Here is a 15,455-nt window from a genome sequence, read left to right on the forward strand (position 1 = left end):
CGGTTGCTTCACTCTCGTTGTCCTTTCACCGTTTTCATCTGCTGACTTGCAGAAAGCAACAAACCACACAGGACAAAAAGAAAAAAAACGGTGGTTTAAAAAAAAAAAAAAGTGGATTGAAACTCATTGACATTTGAAGGGAACTTTTCCTATTACAAGAGTGAGCTTGGCATGGCAACAGACAGCCGTTAGAAAGGGGAGGACAGCTCCTGTAGTAATGACAGGGCTTGCTAACTGCAGCTCATTGCTATGACACACACGGATGGCAGTGTAAATTGAAGGATGTGAATAATGCAAGAGTACGTGGCTGAATATAGACAAGTGGATAATTACCGGGGCAGTTTCTTCACTCCCACTTTGTCCAGTAACCCTTAAGAGAATACAGTATTGAAAAAGCAAAAAAAAAAATGTGTTGGGAAGTGTAGCAGCTCAGTCACATCAATGGGGGGAATTTTTATGGAGCAGACAGGTAATATGGCAATTACAGTACGCAGTATGTGATGAGTAGATACAGAAGCAATCCATGAAAAACACTGTTGTTGAATTTTTTCCCAGAGATCTTTAACTGCCCTTCCATTATGCAGTTTTTATGTCATTCAGTAAATGATAAGGAACAGAGCGCTCTCCATGCTTATTAGTTAGATATGTCTATCACCAACGTCTTAAAAACTCAAGTTGTAAGCCAATCAGTAAACAGCTCCGCAATGCCAAAACATTTGTACTGAAGACATCTTTTATCTTCATATTGACAGAGTCCTTTATATAATGACTGACAGCATGCGACAACTAAAGACAGATTTTATTTCAGAGCTGTCAAACATTTGTTGACACGTGTGCTGTCTGTAAAGTCTGGAATATACCAGACCTATTCTGAGTCACATATTTTGAGCCTAGCGGGAAACAGCAGCGTTTACAAAGAGTTAACGTTCCCTTTTTCTTTTCTTTTTTTTCTTTCTTTCTTTTTTTTTTCTATTTCCCTCTCTTCAATAATCAAAACAAATATACATGCAACAGATGGGCTGAGAATAGCAGCTCTTAGTCTGCTAAGGTTTTTCAAATAATTAATCAAGCGATTTGGCTTGAAAGAGGAAAATAATATTAATGGATTGATGTCAAAGTTCATTTCACTGCCCATTTACACCTCTAACAAGGGTTACAAACAGACACTGCGTTGTTTTGGATTCAGAAACAAACCATTGAGCTACAGTGTGATAAATTCCAATACGAGACATAGTATGCTGTAGCCCCAGAGTGGAGCTTTATGGGGAGATGGGGGAGAAATGAGATGATCTCTGTCGGGAAATTGAGCTTTTCCGCAGCAAATAGTAACTGGATACAACAAAGAAACTCAGCATAAATAAGAGAATAACAAAAGACTGTTGTAGAAATAAATAAATAAAATAAAATAAAATCAATACAATGTACAGTACAGTATGACAAGAAGGAAAATATGAGAACCTGGAGAATTGATGCTGAAGCACCAAAATATGCTTGTCCTCAAAGAACATAACATGTTCTGGTGTTTCAACAAGCTTGAGAGAGTAATGAAGTCTGTGATTACATGAGACAGAAAACGCTGTCATGGACAATCATAATAATCATCAGCCTGATAAAGGTAAAAAGAAGAAAGAAGTGAGTTGTGGCAGAACCTTCAAAGCTTCATGTGTTTGGTCAGCTGGTAACTGACCTGCATCAGTCGAAAGACATTACGCTGTTCTGTCATCTATTCACACACCATCTCACAGACACACACCATCTCACAGACACACACCATCTCACAGACACACACACACACACACACACACACACACACACACCACACACACACACACACACACAAACACAGCCTTCAGTTACATCTCAATACACAACCAACTCAGTGCTGCTGCTGAGTTGGACAGAAAATTGTCGGTTACAAATGCTGATATACTGTGCGTAGTGTAATGTAAAGTGGGGTCCCAAAGTCTGAGGCCTTTCCCATGTACTTAAATACAGTACAGTCGTTTCTCATTGATTCTGACCATCATGCATAAATGGCTCTCACATAAAAGTTGTATAAAAAGGAGAGAGAGCATCTGCTGATTTCAAAAAAGCATCATTATGTGGCAAGAGATTGAATTTTCAAGCATATTTTTGCCCTGACAAAAACAGTGGCAGATGCAGATAAAACCTTTTTTTTCCATCCTCCATAGTTATTGACATTTACCTGTGATCCACAAAAGCTCCAGCTTCATGAATTCTGCCATTTTGCCACCTCCACTCCAGCCTCATCTTCTTTAATTCTGCTCAGCCTGGACCCAGGCAGAGAGTGGTGCTTCCTGCGGGCTTATTAATTATGCATAATTGCTATACTTCACCTGTCATCACACATCCTCTCGAATATTATATCTTTTACACAACAGCCAACAAAGTATGAGAAAAAAAAAAGTTTCATGTACATAACTGGAACTTTGAACAAAAAAATAGATGATAAACAAAAGCGATGGTTAGCTAGCGGCAGTGTACTTCTAGTTAGCTGAGCAGCCATTTCATTTTTCCATCAATTCATAAAGCGCAAGGGTCATAAAGCGTGGCTGGAACTTTACGGGCTCATAAAGTACAATTGGAATGCTTATTTGACCAATCAGATCACTTGGCTGGAAGTACCCATTTTATAATAGCATTTAACTGCAATAACTTATGGCATGAGTGATTTCTAACTGGAAAGGGTTTAGTCAGTGGAAAGAGCCGAGCGGGTGTCTCACGGATGCCCGCACATGTGCACACACACACACACACACACATAGAAAGACACACACTCACACTTACTATACTGTAACAAATAAAGACATGACTCTTAATACATTACCTGTTAATTGCCTGGAGATTTTTATAGTTGAGACATTGACCTGGAGGATACAGAGCTTATATCACCGTTACAGCCCCGTGAGCCTTCTGACGGATCACTCATCTCCTCTGGTTAAAGAGAGACTTTGTGACCTTGCAGATGAGCCTTTGATCATTGTATGTGTCAGGTGCCAGATACAATATTGGAGTTTGTGTATGTGAGGCTTTTTTTTTTTTTTTTCTCAAGAGCAAGAACAACGCACATATGGAGAAAGGTTTGTGAGCTCTCCTGACTGTGTGGGAGAAAAGATGATTGCCACTCCTTCTCTCCATCAGTGTGACGATGACAGGTGATGGAGGTGAAAATGACTTTGGTTTCTGTAGTGATGCGCTGCTGTGGAGGATAACGCGGCGCTGCCGGCTACTGGCAGGGCCTGTCTCATTAGCATGTGTCACATGCGCCTCAAGGCGGGTGTCACATAATAACTTTGCGTGCACGTGCTTGTAAATGTGTGTGTGTGTGTGTGTGTGTGTGTGTGTATGTGTGTATGTATGTGTGCGCGCGTGTGCGCCAGCCATGCCACTGAAGGATTTGTCATCCATGCTCCCTGAACAGACCGAGCCAGGGGACTGCAGTGGTTTGATTCTGGACTCGGTGCCTGTTCAGAGGAGCCGAGCAGGACAGCACAGGGTCAAATAAAGGATGACATCCTTGACACCCATTTTAATTACTCTATCTGGCTTAGATAGAGCTCGCCTGGCAGAAGACAACCAGCAGCACAGTTCAGATCCCCCAACCCTGCTAGCCTCTGGGTACTTCTCCACCAGAATCTTCAATCTAGAAGTGTAGCTGACGGAGATTGGCGGGCTAATATAATGCTCTAAAAGCATAAAAGTGCTCTCCCTCTTTATCTGTCTTTGCCATGTTATCTGTACCCTGAGAATGAGATCTGACATGATGGACATATCAATGGGAGAAAAGGAGACCGGTAAAAGGAAGGCAGCTAATTGAAGTCCGATAGAGGACTATGATGAAACACATATAGCCTACAGAAGGATATGATGAAACACACATATCCAGATGAGACAAAGCGCTAGGAGGAACAAGCATCACATTGATCTTCGCCATGCTGAGAGTGCAGCTACTGTAGTGACACAGTATTACCCATTCTGCACTAACTTCTGCACTCACAATGTCAGATTTTATGTTGTTCAATCTCGTTCCAAACTGCGCCCTTGTAAACAGTTTGTTGATTAAGCCTTGATGTTTGTAAATTTGCGTGCAGTGTGTTTCCAACCTGTAATGCAGTATAATGTGCTTAGTGCTACTGAGTGTAAGTGAGTGCTTGGCCATTCCCCAGAGAGCGATAGCAGCTGGATCAGACTAATCTAATATAGCCCCTGTGTCTGGGGAGCCATCCATTTCTTATCAGATCTCTCATTCAATAACAGTGAGCTGTGCCAGCTTATGGAGTTACATGTGGAATATTTCAAGTTTGTTTTTTCTCTCTGCCTTTTATGTCTGATTTGTGAATGTGTGCGGTTGTGCAGACTCAATGGACGGTTGCTCCACGGACTGTAATGGAAATGGAGAGTGTGTGGCTGGACACTGCCACTGCTTCGCTGGATTCTTGGGTCCTGACTGTGCCAAAGGTGAGAGATATATGTTGGTGCTGACTTTCAACCAATTCCATGAAAAGACCAAACCAAGTTAGTTCATTAGTTTCAATTGTAATTGTTTCTTAAATGGGACACAATTATATATATATATGAATTTGTCAAAAGGCTCAGTAACTTTCTAAAACAGCAAACAATACTCCAACAGCAGTAAGGGGTGCATTTGCAGGGTCCTATTTTCAGCTATGGATTACTAGGGATTACGTATTTGGTGTACTAGTAGATATTTATAGCACCAGGACTTCAAAATAAGACCTATCCTGTTTTCTGACCTGCTCCCCCATTTTAAATTGACAGTTGATACCATTTTTTGTTAATGAAAACTGAACACTTCCTCCATGTTTATCTGTGGTCTTGACATCTTCTATATAATGTACATTTCCACAGCACCAATTCCATCAGGGCACCAACAGAGTCATACGCAGTGCTTCAGAAAGTGTTATATTATAGCTTTAATTATCCTTGAGATGTGCTTAGAACTTGACTGGAGTCCACCTGTGGCAAACTGAATTGATCATTTAGAAAGGCACACACCAAGGTCCCACTATTCACACTGCATGTCAGGACAAAAACCAAGACACGATTTCAAGTGTTCGAGAAACTCTCTGTAGACCTCCACAATAAAATTGTGGTGAGGCATAGATCAGAGCAAGGGTATAAAATTTCTTAAGTGTCATTTCTAAAGCTTTGAGTGTTCCCAGGAGCACAGTGGCCTCAATAATTGTGAAATGGAAGAGGTTTGGGACCACCAGGAGTCTTCCTAGAGTTTCGGAGCTTCAGACGTTCTCTGCAGAGATGGGAGAACCAGGTGGAAGAATGGCAATCTCAGCAGCACTCCAATCAGGCCTTTATAGTTGAGAGTAGAGAGGCTAGAAGCAAGCCACTTTCACTGAAAGGCACATGACAGCCCACCTGGAGTTTGCCAAACAGAATTTATAAGACCCTGAGAGCATGAGAAAAAAAGATTCTCTTGTCTGATTAGACAAAATTGAACCCTTTGAGCAGAACTCTAAGCACTATATCTGCACTATAAGCACTATATCACCAGGCACTGCTCATCACCTACAGTGAAACATGGTGGTGGTGGCAGCATCATGCTATCGGGGGGCTTCTCAGCAACAGGAACTGGGAGACTGGTCAGAATTGAGGGAGGGATTAATGCAGCTGAATACGGAGAGGTGCTTAAAGAAAACTTGCTCCACACACGACCTGAGTCTGGGGTGACTGTTCACCTTTCACCACGACACACACCAGGAGCATACAGCCAAGACAACGCTGGATAGGCTCTGGGACAAGTCTCCAACTGTCTTTGAGCCAAAGCCCAGACATAAACCCTGAAGATGGCAGTTCACAGATACTTCCCATCCAGTCTGTTGGATATTCAGAGGATCTGCATGTGTAAAGGTTGTAGAGAGTTACTAAAGAAGATTCTATAAAGTACTGAATTTAGGATCTAAAAACTTTTGTAAATGAGAGACTTCAGGTTTTGATTTGGTCGATAGGCAAAAATGGCTATTTTATCTATTTAAATCTTAAATCTACGACACAAAGTGTGCAAAACCTTTATGAAGCCACTGTATACTCATCTCTGCTCTGCTCCCAGTTTGTCTTCATCAGCAGACGTAGGGTTAACATTTTCAATCGTCTCCAGTTGCTTCCATTGTACAAGCACTGCTTAACTAGAGTCAATAAACTCATCACTTCCTGCAGAGATGTTTCACATTAAAAGCCTTCTATTGTCTCAATGCCCCCCCCCCCGTCAGACTTTTAATGTGAAACATCGGCAGGAAGTTTTGAGTTTTATTGACAGCAACTTTAACTGAGCTTGAAAATCAGCAGAGTAGAAGCAACTGAAATCAATGAGTTTTATTTTTGACTCTCTTCCCTATTGGTGTCTCTCCTCCACTCTTCCTCCTCCTTGCGCTCTACCGCTGCCGGTTTTTCCATCCGCACTCTTCCTCTGTCCTTCTTTGTAAAATGATTGTAGTTGCATCTGTCTCATTGTGTAAAAACAGGTGATATGATATCACATCCTATAATTTATTTAGGCTCATCATTTATTTATATGCTCCTCTCATCTTTGCTCATTTTCTTTCTTCATTTTCTCAGTACATAGTGTTGGATTTAACAAAGGATCAAACAAACACATAACACATGCCCACACGCATGAATGCACCGGGCCTTCATTGCAAATTATCCCAGAAAAAAAGACATTGGTTCTGGATCGTCTTTTTAATCCATTTGAAGTCTGGAGCTGCCATACCTCCTCCAGCTGCAATGAGGAGGGGGGATGTAACTGTCAGCGCATCATCAGACACTCACTGACTTTATTCTACCTGGCTGTCATTACATTAGCCACACAGCTCTCCATCGCTGCATGGAGATAGCTCTGCTTTCCACCCTCATTCTATAAACCCCTAATGCTCTCTTTCCTAATCTTCAGTTTTCACGATTGTTTTCACGGCCTGTTCAGAGCGAGTGAGGTGACATTGGGGGGATTTTCTACAATTCCTGGGTTGCCGTGGTAGCTGGGCTCAGGTGGTGCTTGAGTAAATTGAAACAGCGTGAGGGATAAGCTGGAGAGTGTGTATGTATGTGCGTATGTGTGTAAGAGAAAGAGAGGGAGACAGAGGCTGCTTGAGGATTTGCTGAATCCGCGCTGTAGCTGAGATAAGAGAGCGTAGCCCCACTCACGGTAGGTTACTGCGGTCTCCAGCTAATATACTGCAGCACTTTGTGTGTGTGTGTGTGTGTGTGTGTGTGTGTGTGTGTGTGTGTGCGTGCGTGCGTGTGCGTGTTTGCATGTGTGTACTACTAGTGTATGTGGGTGTAATCTGTGTTTGTCCTGTTGCAGACTCATGCCCCGTGTTGTGCAGCGGCAACGGCGTGTACGAGAAAGGAAGGTGTGTGTGCCTGGCGGGGTGGAAGGGGGCAGAGTGTAATGTGGAGGAAGGTCAGTGTATCGACCCCACCTGCTCCAACCACGGCTCCTGCATCCAGGGAATCTGCATATGCAGTGCTGCCTACAAGGGGGTTAACTGTGAACAAGGTAAGAAGTTTTACAGCAGAGACACACACCTCAAAATGTCAGCACACCAAAAACTGGCTCCACTTACACGCATTTAAATTAATGATTTTACTATTTTTAATTATTTAATTTCAAGCTGCACTAATCAATATCCATGTTTTGACACTGGATCAAATGACTATGTATAATTTGATAGAGGTTAGCAGCCGATTCTGCAGACTCCATCAGCCCTACATAACATTTTAATCAAGTCAAGTGAAATCAGCCAAGTCAGTTTTAATTCATATGGCCCATATACAAAACAAAATTGACCTCAAATTGCTTTCAAATGTGTACAGCATATGACACCCTCTATCCTCAGACCATCAGACTCTTAAAAAAAAAAACTCAGTGAAAATATATATATTTTCCTCATAGTTTTCATTCTCTAGCAGCAAATCCACCCACATTCCAGCTGCAGCAGGCAGCTGTTTTCAGCCCACTCAGCTCCAAATGGCAGGCGGACACAGATAGAGACTAGCTGGTGAACATATTGGAGCATTCAGCAGCTGAAGAGCCAGATATTCCCCTCAGGTGTTGGTGGAGAACAAAACTGAGCTAAAGGGAGAGTGAATATTCGACTTAACATTAATAAGGTTGCCAGAAACACAACTCGTTATGGACGCTGATAATTTTACTACCTGTCTGCTGGATGTATAGATAAGCATTGTTTGTTAACCTATTAGCCGTAACAAATCAATAAAGTAATAATATGTGAGTGGTCTGCTTGTTCAATTTCCCCCTAAGTGGCCAATAATCAGTAAATGCAGTGTTAATAATGATTTTAATTAATGATTTTACTATTTTGAATTATTTAATTTAAAGCTACGCTAATCAATATTTTTGTTTTGACACTGGATCTAATGACTATGTGTAATTTGACAGAGGTTACCACCCGATTCTCCAGACTCCATCAGTTAAAATTGCAAGTTAAAATTCAATGCAATTGCATCAATTGGCTTCAAATAAAATACATATCCATAACTTGCTCTCCCTCTTCTCAGTATCATAGTTTGACAGCGCCCATGTCAAACTGAAATCCATAAAAATCATATGTACTGCTACAATCTGCATAACTTTCTCTTTTCAGTGCCCATCAAGGATAAATGTCCATAAATCCACCTTGCAATGTCAAAAAGAAACACACTCAGATCTTACCTCAAAATCATTTCACATCAAATTTAGACTTTGTGTGCAGTATCAAAAGCAACAGACTGTTGTTTACACCCCTGGTTACAGAACTGACAGGAACTGCTCGTAGCCAATACAGCATGACTTTTCATGGTGCATGGTGCATGGACTCAAATGCAACATTTTCCTTTCTGTTACATCACCCAAAGCATTGTGGGAAGCATGGTTTCAAGAACTCAAGAAACGTTCAACCCAGACAGATACAAGAAAAAACAAAATAAAAGGAATGACACATTCTATTAAAATTGCTTTTTTTAAAATTTATTCATTAATTTTACAACATCAGTAGATTTTGCATCAGTACTAAAGCACAGACTGTCTTATCAACATGGTTCTATTAAAACACGCAAACTGAGGAGATACAGCCCAAAAACCTGAACAATTGTAAAAAAACAAATAGCAAATGTATATGGTATTTACCGTTAGCCGAGACATAAATGTTAAAGTACAGTATGTGAAAACAAAGTCAAGTGGCCTAGGGTTCAGCAGTATAAATGATTTGTTTTATTTCTTTCATCATCATTCTTTCTCATCTGCTTGCAGCTGCTCACTGTAAAATCACCCAATAAATTAGCAGAAAACAAACAAAGCCATATTTAAAACAATTATGATGTTACACTTGAACATAACCTGATGGCACAACGTCCTGAAGACCGCCCTGCTGTTGCCTCCAGTATCTGGGCCTTTAGAGACTGAATCAGGTGTTTGACCTTGAGCGGCGGAGCTGACCTGAGCTGAGCCGAACTATGCTGAGCTTTGGCTCGCTGCTCAGAGCTGTAATTACACACACTAACACAGTGTAGCGCGGACCACCCTGAGAGACACACACACACACACACACACACACACACACACACCCACACACAAACCAACCCATTTCACCCCTTATCAAAGCCTCAGTTCTAAGTGTCCTATGAAGTGTAATGTTGTGGAACAGATACAGGGATTGTAGCGAGGGTGGTTAACTCCTGGATGGGATGCAAAGAACACTGCTTTCATACTCGGTGAACTGATGATTATAATGAGACAGGCACCCCCACCCCACCCCCCCACCCTTTCACTCCCCCCGCTCACCTCTGACTCATTCTTGCTTTTCCCTCTCGTCCTCCTTCTTTCCGCAGTGGACTGTGTAGACCCTCAGTGCGGCGGGCACGGCGTGTGTGTACGCGGCGAGTGCGTGTGCTCAGCAGGCTGGGCAGGAGTGAGCTGTGATGACCAGCTGCCAGCCTGTCAGGAGCAGTGTTCAGGACATGGCACCTATCTCCCTGAGTCAGACACCTGTGCCTGCCAACCCAACTGGACGGGACCAGACTGCTACACTGGTAAGACCTGAGGATTATTGTTCACACACAGAAAAAAACACTGAAAATTGCAACTGCACATCACTAGTTTGCCAGTGTTCTTGTAGCACGCATGGTCTTGCCAGATTCTATTTTCTGGGGATTTGATAGACATGAGAGAGGAATATGGATTTGAGCCACTCTGTGGAATGTGTGTGTGTGTGTGTGTGTGTGTGTGTGTGTGTGTGTGTGTGTGTGTGTGTGTGTGTGTGTGTGTGTGAGAGAGAGAGAGAGAGCGCACATGCATGTGTTTTTGCAGTCCCTTCATGCTGGTCGTAAATGAGATTTCCCCTCATGACTCTGTGACGGCAGCACTCTGGAGCCCCCCCCCCCCCCCCCCCCCCCCCCTCCTAACCCCTCCCCCTTTACCCACCCTCCTCCCCCCTTGCAGTAGCACTCACTTTACTGTGCATTTACACTGTGACACACATACTCATGCACACAAATATTCCCTTCAGCTACACGGAGAAAAAAAGCCAGGCGAGAAAAAAAAAAGACTTCTCTTCTCACTTTGCTCCGAGGCCTTTCAGAGACTGTTACTCTGAGGAACATTCAGCTTGGCATTTAAAAGCTTGCTGATGTTTATTCAGAGTACCCATTTACCTGTACTCTAGATATTAGTTAGTGTGCTGTTCTTTGAATATAGTTCTAAAAGATTCTACCTTAACTTTTTGTTCGCACCCAGTACACTCTACACTGATGATAAAGAAAACACAGTGAGCCAGCCATTGTAGTAGACCAGTAAAGCGTGTGTACCGCAGTGTCTCAAATATAACGTGCAGCACTCTGCGGTGCACAGTGAGAAAAGTGTCCTTGTCCTTGCAGTATAAGCTGACAGCGAGGAAAATAGCCATTATAAGACCGACTTTCCACTGTCTCCACCACCTGAACTCAATGCCGGTTTTGGGAAGGATCCGCTTTACCGTGCACACAAATGATTTGAAGGCAGCTGGCATTAGCTCCAACTCTCAGGTGTATGCATGCCTTATTACAGTGATATAGCCCATGATAATGATAGACCGTGGCTGAATATCTGAGATATGAGCGGCCTCTCTCTACCTGCCGGGCTTTTAATCAAAAGGACCCAGCAATTCTACATCCTGGTCTTGTTGAAGCATAGCTAAGCTAATGTAATTCTAATAGAGAGCTGAAAAACTCTCCAACTTTAATCCACTTTTTCCTTCCTCTCCATGCTATGTATATTTAAATTGAAATAACTTTTTACTGCAGCTGGATAAGTAGTCTTTATGTGCCTCCAGCACTTTGCTCTCTTTACTGATGGATGAGGCTTTGCTTCTGCGGAGAGGGAGAGAGAGAGAGAGAGTTGGATGGCGAGGAGTGCACAGAAAAGGAAATAGACAAAAAGAGGAGCAAAGAATTTTAAAGGGATGTTGCAAGAGAAGGCGAGAGAGAGGGAGGGAAAGATATAGAGAAAAGAGAAAGCTGACAGAGACAAAGATGGAGAGATGAAGAAAAAGAAAGGGTATTAACATACCCAGCAAATCTGATCAAAATGTCAGAAAAGAATAATAGAGCTGAACTGGAGTCCCAGTAGTTTAAATATGCGGTGCAAATACGAATCATTTGGCTGTTATTATGAGTCTATTCACTCTTCTCCTCCTTAAGGGAGCTCAGCTATTAGAGGTGGGAAGATTGTGTATTGTGAGAAAGTAGACTTTTTTAGCCTCTGAGGTTATCCTCTTCTATCGCTTGTTTTTTTTTTTTTCTCTCTCACCTATATCCGATGGCTCACCCCCAATTCTGAATTTTTAAACTTTTTTTCCTCCTCTCTCCGTGTCCCCTGTGCCTTTTTTTACCTTTTCCATTCTTCCAACGCTCAATTCCTCCATCTGTTCCCCTCCCTCTCATTCTCTCTTCCTCTCACACTTACACGCTTTTTTCTCACGTATATCCCCACCCACCTGTTTGGCAGAGCTGTGCCCGGTGCCATGTGGCAGCCATGGTGTTTGCTCAGAGGGCCAGTGCCAGTGCGAGGAGGGCTGGACCGGCGCTGCGTGTGACCAGAGAGCATGCCACCCTCGCTGCGAAGAACACGGCCAGTGCCACGACGGGACCTGCATCTGCCAGCCTGGCTGGGAGGGAGAGCACTGTAACATTGGTGAGCTGTGTGTTGTGTTGAGCATGTGGGAGTGTTGAATTATTCCCTGTGATATTTTGATTAGTATGATTAATAGGATAAAAAAAAGTTGTGACTGTTGTTGGATTAATTTCCTTCTACAATTTCATTTTCTTGACCACTTCTTTTTTTTCTCCACAGTTACTCATGATTTGGACGTCGTTGTGAAAGGTAATTTATCTTTATTTTAGGATTTAAATTTCATATTGTGCACTTCCAACATTGTCACAAATACCAAAAGTGTGTGTGTGTGTGTGTGTGTGTGTGTGTGTGTGTGTGTGTGTGTGTGTGTGTGTGTGTGTGTGTGTGTGTGTGTGTGTGTGCGCACACGTGTGCATTTTTCAGATGGCTGCCCAGGGTTGTGCAGCGGGCATGGGCGCTGTACCCTGGAGCAGAGCGGCTGGCGTTGCGTCTGCCAGGCTGGATGGAGTGGGCCTGGATGCAGCGTTGTCATGGAAACTGACTGCAGTGATGGAACAGACAACGACGGAGGTGACATTCTAACATCATCTATCATTTTCTATCTCTTTTTATCTTTCTTACCTCCTTCACTTCTGTCTTTTTGAGCAGATTGTCCATTCCATTCCATTACTTCTCCTCCTGTTTCTCCCGCCGAAAAATCTGCCTCATTGTTCCCCCCCTTCATCCCTCTGTGTTGTCCCAGTCCTGCTGAGGCTCCTGTAGAGTCCTGCTGGTCATTATTATACTGAATATGTATTTGTGTGTGTGTTTGAGTGTGTGCGCGTGTGCATATGTGCAAGTGTCTATGTCGGTTTTTCCTCTTATCACAGCTAAATGTCTAATATGCATACCACCTGCTAGGATAAAAGGCACTCAGTGAAATTTTCAAAAGTTTAAATACAGCAAACCATGCAGAATAGATTTCTGCTTCTTTGGTTTTGAGGTATGTGGTGACAGGTGAGAGGTGTGCGTGTGTTGCTCAGCCTCATAGCTGTGTTTTTCTATCCTCATGTGTAGAGACAAGAAAGCAACATTTCCACAGTAACGGGGGTGCTGCTTATTACAATCATTTCCTCATCATATCATCTGCAGCTCTTCTCCAACACATAACAACAAGTTTTAAAAACATAGTGCAGTATTACATTGTTTTCAATTGTGCCCATTCACAAACTCCCATCAAATATTCATTATGGACATGCCTGTTAAGCCGCTGCTGTAATCCATCATGGCAAACAAGGTAGTGTCGCTTTTGTTTGTAGGAAAAGCTTCTTTGTATGGTTTTTTTTTTTTTTTTTTTTCCTCTTTGTCCCTAAATGCAGCTGCTGAAATTTCACTCTGTCCATTAATATTAACAGCCAAATGTAACCACTGCAATTTGCGCTTTCTACACTGTGCACAGCTGACTAAGGCTCATATGGAACAACACCCAAAAACAAATACACACAGTGAAGGCACTGTTTAGTGGTTCAGCATAGGCTGTTTGTGAATGCGTGTGCAGCAGCTGGTCAAAATGACTCGGCAGATGCGGCAAGCAGCGACAAGGTAAACCTACGTAACTTCGCTAAAAGAAAATCTTTTACTTACTATTCACACTGTTGTGTAGCATATTCCATCCACTGCCATAATACCTGCTCATTTCACATTAATTACTCAGGTTGGGCAGAATGTATGATCGTGTACTCAATTACTGACGTAAACCTTGTGCAAAAACATTGCACTTGTGCACAGGTCGGCACCCCAATCAGGATATGAATAAAACTATTTCAGTTTATTTGTGCACACTAAATGAAGATTTTTGCACAAACCACTTTTGAGCAATTAAATGTTAAACTTTTAAGGATAGACCTATATCAGCACCCCATTAACGGCCAAATGCCTTGAATTAATGGAGCAAAAAAGTTGGGTTTGTTTGCACAATCGTATACAAACGATGTGCAAACGAATGATTGGCCACTTTGGACGTTAATGGGGTGCTGAGGCCTATGATTAAAATGTAATGTTTAATTTTTCAAAAACGGTGCACAAATGAGCTTAATTGGTGTCATTGATATCATGATTGCCAACTTTGTCGATGAACAAACTGGTGCAACTTTGTCCTGCACACTTAACTTGTTAGTCAAATCATATTTGAATTTTCTTATCAGTATGTGTTGAGGCATTTCATTCTTCAACATGTAATACTACAGCTGCCTTGGCCTCCAGAACACTTCAAGTGTCTAAAGCTCAGTACATTAACACACACACGACAAGGTGTACATGAACAGCGGCGTTTCAGTCAGCACACACAGCAGCAGGAAACCTCAAACACATATAAAGTTGTTTTGTCATCGCTTTTTCAGGCTGTGGTGCGAGGTGCTGTTGCTGCAATGTAACCTTATTTTTTTCCTGCACATTGTTTACCAAAGATACATGACTGACTGAGCCAACACTTCAGAAAAACAGTGTAGATGGCTGCTCAAAAAGTGAATTACAGGCCCCTACTCTGGATTATAACCTCGCAGCCATGCAATAAAAAATGTCTTGTGGACTATAAAACTATGGGCTGAATAAAGGGAACGAGTCACAGCAGGACTGTGGCCTGCCAACAGTGTAGGCACTAATGGTTATGTGTCTGTATTATATTAATGGATTATGCTCTGTGTCATTGTTCTGAATATTTTTTGTTACTAATGTGTGTTTCATCTATGGTCTTTCAGGAATAAATAACAATAATAATCATGACAACAGTAAAAGGATTGTCACACTGTGCATTTAATAATTTTTACACATCGTATATATGATTTCATTCAGTCACACCTTAAACAAACTCTCATTTTGCCTCCTGATTTCACACATAAAGATAAGTTTACCGGTCACTGGGTGAACTACTCAGTCTGTGAAAACAGTTGGATAATGTCTTTCTTTTTTTTTCCATCAATTTGAAAATATCAATAAAGATATCGATATTTTCAGTGATTCGATATTTTCCACATCCAACAATAAAGAAGCAAAGGTGTTCGCATCCAGTATGAATGAATATATCAAAACCAAGTAGATCATAGTCCCAACATTATATAGATAGTGACAAAATGTAAACAACAACAATAATGTCAAACCTACAAACATGCAGTAGTTCATAGAAAACACAGCATTTGAATATTAAAAAGGAATTATAGTAAGTAAAGTATTTCACACAACTACCAAGGACCACTTATATTTACACCTCATCACACCAAATCTGTATCCTCCATATACAGTATAAAAGGACCCAAATGTT

General features: G+C 42.0%; 1 protein-coding gene across 3 annotated transcripts in view; it reads left to right on the forward strand.

Moving 5' to 3' along the window:
- The window catches only part of tenm1 (teneurin transmembrane protein 1), a 165,843-nt gene that overhangs the window by 90,359 nt on the left and 60,029 nt on the right, over positions 1–15,455 (forward strand). For all 3 annotated transcript variants that reach the window (XM_056383289.1, XM_056383290.1, XM_056383291.1), the window contains 6 exons: positions 4,378–4,479; positions 7,358–7,552; positions 9,883–10,083; positions 12,035–12,220; positions 12,380–12,409; positions 12,584–12,730. In XM_056383289.1, coding sequence (XP_056239264.1) covers positions 4,378–4,479; positions 7,358–7,552; positions 9,883–10,083; positions 12,035–12,220; positions 12,380–12,409; positions 12,584–12,730 — 861 coding nt within the window. The remainder of the gene's footprint in view (positions 1–4,377; positions 4,480–7,357; positions 7,553–9,882; positions 10,084–12,034; positions 12,221–12,379; positions 12,410–12,583; positions 12,731–15,455) is intronic.

The sequence above is a fragment of the Seriola aureovittata genome, chromosome 8 (genome assembly GCF_021018895.1).
Source record: "Seriola aureovittata isolate HTS-2021-v1 ecotype China chromosome 8, ASM2101889v1, whole genome shotgun sequence".
In the NCBI taxonomy this organism is placed as follows: domain Eukaryota; kingdom Metazoa; phylum Chordata; class Actinopteri; order Carangiformes; family Carangidae; genus Seriola; species Seriola aureovittata.